Source organism: Neovison vison, chromosome 5 (genome assembly GCF_020171115.1).
Source record: "Neovison vison isolate M4711 chromosome 5, ASM_NN_V1, whole genome shotgun sequence".
Lineage (NCBI taxonomy): Eukaryota > Metazoa > Chordata > Mammalia > Carnivora > Mustelidae > Neogale > Neogale vison.
In genome coordinates, this window is record NC_058095.1 from 45,097,251 (window position 1) to 45,106,135 (window position 8,885).

Below are 8,885 nucleotides of genomic sequence, written 5' to 3' on the forward strand. Positions count from 1 at the left end.
CGATTCATTCCATGATTCCCATGACCATGCAGATGCCATCTCTGGCTGCCTGGCTGGGAGCCAGCTGGGGGCTAGGAGAGGCACCGGAAGGGATTGGCCGGCAAAGAGAAAGGGTTGCAATGCCCAAGCCAGCTAGTCATCAGGAATGGTTTGCAGGCGTCTCTTGGCTTCTCCTTTTGTCCCCTGCAGCTACAGGAGATACAGAACCCTTCTCGAGCCTAAGACTAGAAATTGTTCTAAGAATCTCCAGTGGATTGTTCCCCGCTGGCCTCCAACTGTCTAGCCTGACCTTGCCCAGTCTGCAGACTGAGGGGCGTGGGGGGTGGGGAGGTGGACGAGGGCCAGGGAGGGGACCAGAGAGGGGCGGAGGGGAAGCGGGGCTTCAGTGCAAGCCCAGAAACTCCTTGAGGACATCGCAGGTCTTCTTGTGCAGGACCTCACGCAGCTTCCTGACCCGCCGGCTGCTGGACGCGCCCACGAAACTCTCTGGCCGCAGCACAGCCATGCCGCCGTCCACCTCGCCCATGATGATGAGCGGCGTCTCGCCCGCCGTCACGTTGGGGCAGGGGCAGCTCCAGTCCACGTGGAGCAGGGTGACCTCCAGCGGCTCCCGGCCCAGGAACTTGAGGCCCATCTTCTCATCCTTGAGCACCTCGTCCACGGTCACCAGGGCGCGCCCCGCATCGGGTTCCTCGGTCAGCTCGGACACGCGGCCCAGGATGACGAAGTCGCTCCGACAGAAGCTGGTGACGAGCTTCTGCCGCGGCTTGCAGGCCCGGCAGCGCTGGTGGCCCCGAGGGAAGGGGCAGGACTCCTCGCAGGCCTCCCGGCTCTCGAAGTTGTTGCCGTTGCCCTCGCAGCCGCCGTAGACGAAGGACTGGCACTGGCCGGTCTGGCCGTTGTAGGCCCAGCGGGGCGCGTAGGCCTTGCAGGGGCCCTGCAGGGCGGGCAGGCTGCACACGGCCAGCGGCCCGCTCATGCAGGCCAGCATGCAGGCCTCGTAGGTCTCAAAGTGGTTCCGGTTGCGGTGGCAGTGGCCGAAGGTGAAGGTGAGGCAGTTGTTGGCCTGCGCATCGAAGTGCCAGCGGGTCTGCTCCTCCCCGCAGTCCTCGCTGTCGGGGGGCTCGAGGCACTCGGCGGCGGGGAAAGCCGTGCCGTTGGGGCTGCTCTCCGCCGTGGCCACCGCCTGACCCGCGCGGACCACGGACAGCGGGAAGTCGGCGCGCAGGACCCCGGCGGCGTTGCGGGCCGTGCAGGTGTAGATGCCGGCGTCCTGGGGCTGGGCGCTGTAGATGACCAGCTGGGCGATGTTGGTGACCACCACGTTGCCGCGCACGTGGTTCGGCCGCATGACCACGTTCTCCCGGTCTTCCAGCTGCTTTTCCCAGGTGATCTCCGGCCGGGGCCGGCCCACCACGTCACAGAGGAAGCTCACAGTCTCGCCCACGGTGACCGACTGGTGCACGGGGTGGTTGAGCAGGGCCGGGGCCACTGTATCCAGCCCTGGGGTCTCCGGGGAGGCCGTGGTGGGGCGCACGGTGGTCTCGGGCGGCGGGGGACTGGTGTGGGGCCAGGTGAAGTGATAGCGGCAGGTGACGACAGCCAGCGTGATGCCCTTGGAGCAGGCCTCGGCGTCCATGTAACAACGATTATAGTACGTGAGGCCGTCGGACGCGCACGTGAAGCTGGGCTCCTTCTCACAACGGTCTTTGCATTTACACACGGGCTGGCCGTCCCAGATGTCGCACTCGGAGCCCTGCTGCAGACACATGAAGTGGTCGCAGGTGGCCTCCTTGGGCATGCCTACTGGGCCTTTCTTGCCCTTCACGTCCATATACCGGGCGGCCACGCAGCTCTTGGTCCCACACACATTGGGGCAGCACTTCTCATAGGTCTCGCACTCCTGTGGGGAGCCAGATGGAGAGGCCTGAGCAAGGGAGAGCAGGACGTAGGCCCCGGTTTCCCCTCCACCCCTCACCTCTCACCCCCGGTGTCTGTGGAAGGAACGGTCATGGGCTCCCCGCCTGTGGCCAGCCACACATTCGGTTGATGACAGGAGCTGGCAGATATGCAGCCCTGCTATTTGCCGGGCCTTCTTCTGAGAACGTTTGCACCTGTCAGCATCTCTCCTGCTCATGGCAGGCCCCAGGAGGTGGGCACAGCCATCAGCCTCACTTCACAGGTAGTGATCACAGAGGCACAGAGACATGCAGGAACTTGCCCAAGGTCACACAGCTGGTAGTGTGAGAGGAGGCAGGCCATGCACCTCCCAGAGGGGACATTTCTCTGACTACCATTTTACAGAAGAAAATGCAGTGACTCAAGAGAAGAGACCCCCAGGAGCTGTCCCAGGAGCTGGCAAGGGACAGAAAAGGGCTCTGAGCTCCAGGTGGATGGGATTCTGAAAGGAGATCTCTTCTTCCACGTCTTCATAGAGTTGCCACAAAGGAGATCGAGGTGGGAACAAAGGAGTCTGCCTTTCTCTCTTTTCTCCCCTGGGGTTGGGATGCCCTGGCCGAATTGAAGAGCTCACACCAAATTCTAAGAAGGGAACACTGGACAGCTCTAGGACAGAAGTTTGAGGCCGGCCACACACGCGTCACAGAGCGGGCCCATGCTTGTTCAGAGCCAAGGAGAAGGGCAGGCGGGACAGGCCCGGGACGCCAGGTCCTACCACGGAGGGCTGTGCCAGGCCCAGGGGCTCTACTCTGACGTGTGCGGCATTTCATGGGGGAGCAATAAGGAAAACAGCCCCTTGGGTGGCAAAGGTCGGCCAAGCCGTCAACGAGGACTTGCTAGGGCTGTAATTCCCCTTGATTCTCTGTGGGGCCACGTAAAGCATTAGTTTAATTCCTCGAAATTAGCAACGTGCTCTGGGACCGGCACAAACAAGGACTTCATGTGGTGTTTTCGACAATAACACCTCGTCCCCACCGGGCAGGCGGGCAACCGTCCTAATCCTGCGTCCTGGTAGTAGCTCTGGGAATTGCTCCCCATTCGCGCTGGCCTCTTGTGGCATTCCACATCAGCTAAGAGCAAGGAAATATGCCCCACCGGGGCTGTGTGAAGCCTGCCCGCCCGGCTTGTTTACTGTGTTCCCCCTCTCGGCTCAGAATGGGGACTTTGTTTTGCCGTCCTGCTTGGCATAAGCTTCTAGGCCACCCCAGGGCAGGCTTTGGGACTGGGATGGGCAGATCTCAGAGCTGGGGTCTGAGGCCAAGAGACCCAGAACGGGGTGGAGGGCAGGAGGAACAGGGAGCAGACAAGGAGAATCTGTTCTTCGGCCTGAGGGTCATAAAATTCCTTGAAAGACGGGCCCAGGAAGCTTCTTTAGGATCCCGAGGTCCATGAAAGGTTGGATCGCCAGAGTCGACGGGTGGAAGGATTCTCTGGGCACAGGAAACCTAGAAGGAATCCTTCTAAGTTTTTGCTTGAGGGCCCAGAATGTACCTGTAGGCGAATGAGTCCTTAGCCTTTTCCCCAAGACACACAGCATCTGCCAGGCTCACCATCCCTTACCCTACCTGGTTAATCCCGCCAGCCCGCGCCAGGGGAACAGACTTCCCTGCAAATGTAGCCAAAGAACCTCATGACCTCAGCGGAGTGGGAGCGCTCTGCCCCCATCTTCCCTTTCCTGAGCACCACCACTGCTCACGGGCAGCATCTGGCCGGAGAGATCTGACAGTTGTCCCCTGGACACCGTGGGGCCAGACACTACTCACTGCGGGGCAGTCCTGGGCTTTTCTGTAGAGTGCATGTGTTTGGCAAAGGGAGCAGCTCTCATATTCCTTGGTGCTGCCCGGCCCGGATACCTAGAAACCGGCCGAGCCGGCAGCAAGTGCCTGTGTCCAGGCAGGAGCTGAGCACCAGCAGGCTCGTCTTCATCGCCCATGGGGAGCAGCTGGAATGACCCTGGGATTTGGGAGCTGGGAGAGAACTGCTCCAGCGCCAGGCCTGCCCAGCTTGCCCCAGGCTGCTCTGATGAGAGCAGAAGGGAGGACGGAGGAATCTGGCAGGTTGAAACTTAGCCCACTTCCCTCCCAGGGACAACCGGCGAGTCTGTTCCCACCCACTCTCCCCATCAGTCTGGCCTGAATCTCAGGGTCAGGGTGCGAACCCCTGGGTGGGGGGCGGGTAGCCAGGAGGCCTCAGCTTTGCCAGAGAGACGCCGGTGCCAAGCCCACCCTCCCATCCCTGGCAATGGGACCACGTGCTGCTTGCCGACATGCCCTGAGTGTCTGTTCTCACCTGTCGCGGCGGGGCTGTCCCCAGGGTGTGCCTGGCTTAGTGCTGGCTGGGAGCAGCTCTCTGCAAACATGAGACCAGGAATCCCAGGATTCCATGTCCCTGATGAACTTGGATGTCACACCCACCTCTTCGTCCGGACCTTGGACTTGGACAGACATCATGCCCTATTCCTGTGGCCTGGGGCCCAACTTCCTTCTCGTTTCCCAGATCCTGCCAGGGGGCTCCTGAGTCTCCCCACCCCAAGGCTCCCACGGGCCCTCACTGACACACTCACGTGGTCCAGGTCAGGCTTCTGGACTCCCACTCACCTGGTCCGTCTCACACTCCCGCTTGCAGGTGCTCTGGGCATCCACCCAGAGGTTGGGGTTCATGTCGTTGGGGCAGATGCCAGCGTGGGAATAGCGGATGGGCGGTAGTGCCAGGCCCCTCGGGGGCACCCCAAACAGCAGCAGGAGCACTGCCGCCTGCGCGCAGCGGGACCAGAGCCGGCTGCACCCTGGGGCCCACATGATGTGTGGTCTGCGGTGCCTCGAGACCTCCCCTGCGACGAGGCCAGGGGCTGGGGCCCACCAGGGCCTTCTCCTTCTCTGGGCTGCAGACACCTGCCCTCCCCACCCCAGCGGGCTTCCTCTCGGCCGCCGCGGCCCCCTCCACCAAGTCAGCGCAGCCCGGCCCGGGCTGTGAGGCTTCAGATAAAGCGAAGGTCTTTGCAAGCAAACTCCCTCTCCTGAGCGTGCAGGAAGAAGAGCGGCAGCAGGGCCTGAGCCTGGATTTATATCCTGGGCGCGCCACCCGAGTGGGAGCGAGCTAACCTGATGCCTGTCACAGGCAGGCTGCTGGCTCCTCTGTCCCGTGGCTGATCACAGACTTGTTACAGAAGGGGAAAAAAAAAAAAAAAGCTGGAAGCGGTTTAGCGGCGTATCTGGCACGGTGGGACACCTGCTTGTTTTTGACTCCAGGAGGCCTTTAACCCCTTCAAGGGCCAGAAATGGCATGTGCTCTGGTGGGGGGGAGCTGGCTGCAGGACACGCAAGCTCCCTGTAAAGGGGCGTTTGTTTCCCTCTCCCCCACCTCCTCGGGCCGGGCCCCCTCCTCCCTGTGACTACCTCTCAAGAACACACGATCGCTTGTTGCAAGGAGGGACCTGCCGCCGCAGGGTTAGCATCGCCTGGCCCGATAGTACATTTGAGAGCAAATGACGTGGAAAAACAACAAGTTCACGGCCATTCCAGGGCGGGCCGGAGCAGCAGCGCTGTGCCGCGGCCTCCCACCCCCGCACCCCGGGCCCTCTGCGGGGGTGTGTGCGCGCGGACAGCTCCCTATCTCTTGGTCCCCGGCCCGTTTGTGTCTCAAGTTCCCACTTCGGTGAATTTTCCCCAAATCATTCCAGAGACGCATACCAGATATGCTCCGGCTCCCCCAGCTGCAGGGACGTATCACATTCCTCGCTCCTCGATCGACACACTTGTCGGCTCCCAGAAAACCCATGGGGTAAGTGTCCCAGGACGGTGCTGGGCGGCGGCTGCCCTCGCGAACGACCCCTTGGTGGTGCCTGAGCTCTGTTGTGTGCCGAGCACCTCAGCTGTCCCCTGGGTGCCTCCCGACTTCACAAAGAAGAAGGTTCAGGGCCGGAGAGGACCAGTGACTTGCCCGAGGTCAGCCACCGCAGACAGGGATAGTTGTCCCTCATATTTACTGGGCTCTTCCTGTGTGCCGGGCTCTCTCCAGGCATCACGACACTCCATCCTCATGACAAGTGACCTTTATTGTGGACTGGGGGAAAAGGAGCCCAGAGAGGCTAAGCAACTCACCACCCCCCACCCCGTTGCACAGCAATGGGATGCCACCAGTAACACAGGAAATGCCAGCTTGCAGGGTGCAGGCACGGGCCTTTGGGACGCCCCTCCTGCCCACCTGGGTGTCAGCACTGCGGTCAAGGTACAGCTTCAACTCTGGTTTTTACAAGCAGGATAAGAAGTTTGTGGAAACATCAGATGCCGTGTGGTGGGGTGGGGGAATGGTCAAGGAAAGAGGCAGAAGCTCCCGTTGGAGGGGGTGGGAGCTATTTCTCCCCACTATGGCAGAAAATGTCAGGTACCTCAAACAGCACCGAAAAGTGAGCTGGCTGAACGTATTTGCGTGGCCACACCACCCCCGGAGTGAGCGAGTAGGGACGCTGATCCCTGCCAGAGACAGGTACCTCGCAAAGGCCAAACCACAGAGGGTTTGAGGAGCAGTAACCGAGCTGCTGGGTCCCAGGGATAGTAGATGGGGTGGCCCCAGCCCACATCAGAGCCAGAAGAGACCTGGAAAGTCCCCAGCAGTGCTCTCATTTCACAGCGGGGGAAACTGAGTCCTGAACACAGGCCCCTCCTCTTCCAGGTCCACTCTCCCCTTGAGGGCTAGGGTCCGCCATCGCATTTGACTGTAAAAAGGCAGCCCAAGGCTTCTCGCGGCCCTGCAGACTCCCCCACCCCCACCCCAGGGGTGGTGTGCCGCCTTCTCCCTGCCTCTGCCAATTCTTCCCCATCGTGTGGGTCATTCTGCGAGATCTGTCTTTTCTGCTTATGTCAAAGAGCTAATGAAGGGTGTCAGATCCTAATCCCCTAAATTATTGGAATAAACTTCCCTCCGAGGCCGGGGCCCGGTAATGAAGCCAGACAGCGGGCGACGCCGGCTGCTTTGAATTCCCTGTAATTTCATAAACCCGTGTTCCAGCTGCTCAGAGCAGAGCCTCAGCCCCACGCTTGACGGATGCAGCTTGTGCCGCCTTCTTTGAAATCACAAAGGGGAATGGATGGTGACACATTTCTAAGCAGGACTTAGAAAAATTGTCACAGCCCTGTTACGTGAGGACGAGTGTCCGGGGAGAGGAGGGCTGATCTCTGGGGAGTCACCTGAGACCACTGGAGGTGATGGGAGGGCTGGGGGCAGGCAGAGCAGAGGCAGCCGGCAGGGGTGGGCTTAGGGGCAGGGGGAGCTCCCACCCCACGCGCTCCTCGATCGCGTGCTCTCTCTCTCTCCGTCTCTCTCTGTCGTCGGGGTTGACTGAGAAAGGCCTCCATCCACCCCGCTCAGCCCTGTCAAGAGCCACTGGCCTCTTTCCCACCCAGGGCCCCATTTCTGGCCCTTCCACTCTGAGAGCTTTCACAACAGCATCAGGGAAGAAGGGGCCTAGAACATCCCGGCTCTCGCTCTCGGCGCTTCCAAGACTCCCACCAAAACACAGCTCAGAATAATAAATAACATCTGATCAGGGCTCGGAGCCCACGCAGCGTTTTCCCCTACATCATCCCGCTGACCCTCCCGCCAGCCCTGGGAGGGAGCCGGGGAGATGTGGCTGGGACCTCCCCTGTGCGAGAGAGGAAACCGAGTCACGGAGAGGCTAGCTGGGCCTGCTCAGAGCCCTGCGGCTCACCCCCGCCCACCCCCACCACCCCAGATGCCAGTCCTGTGCTCGGCACACAAGCCACTGTTGCTTCCAGGACCTCCAGAAAGGCCCCCGCCCGCCACCCCGCCAGCCCAGCGTGTTTCTAAGCTGTTCTCAGAGCACTTTGAAGTCTCCTGGGCCCCTCCCCCAGTTCCTCAGATCTGGCTGCCCTGCCTAGGTCTTCCCTGGAGGGTGGTAGACACCTCACCCTCACCACACCCCTGGTGCTGAAGTGGGGGCTCTGCGCCACCACCCCCCTTGGCCTCCCTCCCGCCAGCATGAGCATCAGGGACGTAGACCCAGGGCTGAGTCACCGGAGCAGGTGACCTGACCTTGGGGCTGTCACCTGCCTTTCCCCCTCTCCAGGGACATCGGGCACAGGGTGGTCCCAAGAGGGCCGGGCTCAGCCTGCGCCTCCAAAGAGCTCCCTCCAGCTCCCACCACCATGCAGGGAGCATGGCCCCTTCACACCCTCCAGGGTGAGTTCAAGGCCAGCTCTAGATGCAGCTGCAGGAAGTGACCCCAGACAGAGGACTCTGCGTGACCCTTGACCTCAGGTTCACCCTTCACATAACAGCTTCCCAGTCACTGGGTCCTGGACAGGACAACACAGCTGACATCGTTTTCCTAGTCGGCCAGGCCTCTCCCCTCTGGAGACCAGCCACATGTGTGGAGGGGACGACAGTGGTGCCACGCCAGCCTCACGCATGGACCAGACCTCTTACCTTCCTTACTGGATGGTTTTTAAGGCACCTACTATGTGCTCGGTACTCTGGGTACACAAAGGAGATGACGGTCCTTGTCCCAGAGAAAGCACAGCATGCAAACAAATCATCAGGTTAGTGAAGGCCGTCTTGGAGGGGCCCATGAGGGCTGGGAGGACAGGCAGGGGGAGGGAGGCCTGAGGCTGCAGGCGTGAGGTGGAGTGGGTCTTGAAGCCTGAGCAGGAGTCTGCGAGACGGAGCCCAGCAGGCGCTTTCATCCACTCCCCCCTCGGAAAGGCCTGGCCCATGGTGCAGCCTCCTTGGCCAAGGCCTTCCCTCTGCAGGGCCCAGGCCTCCAGAAAGGGGAGGTGAGAGGAAAGTCAGTAGGATTGGGAGACGGGGTGGGGGTGGGAGCTGCGGGTCCTGCTTCTGCCTGGGACGGCCCCAGCAAAGTCAGACCAGCAGCCCGTGCTGGTCCACCTTGCGTGGGCCCCCAGACCCGA

General features: G+C 61.4%; 1 protein-coding gene across 1 annotated transcript; it reads right to left on the reverse strand.

The window, feature by feature from the left end:
• Nucleotides 1–342: 342 nt before the first annotated feature.
• On the reverse strand, nucleotides 343–4,757 carry WFIKKN2 (WAP, follistatin/kazal, immunoglobulin, kunitz and netrin domain containing 2). The gene is made up of 2 exons (XM_044250519.1): nucleotides 4,557–4,757; nucleotides 343–1,903 (listed from the first exon to the last, which is right to left on the reverse strand). Exons 1-2 carry the CDS (start codon nucleotides 4,755–4,757, stop codon nucleotides 383–385), a joined length of 1,722 nt encoding a protein of 573 aa, XP_044106454.1. The 3' UTR covers nucleotides 343–382.
• Between the last annotated feature and the right edge of the window lie 4,128 nt (nucleotides 4,758–8,885).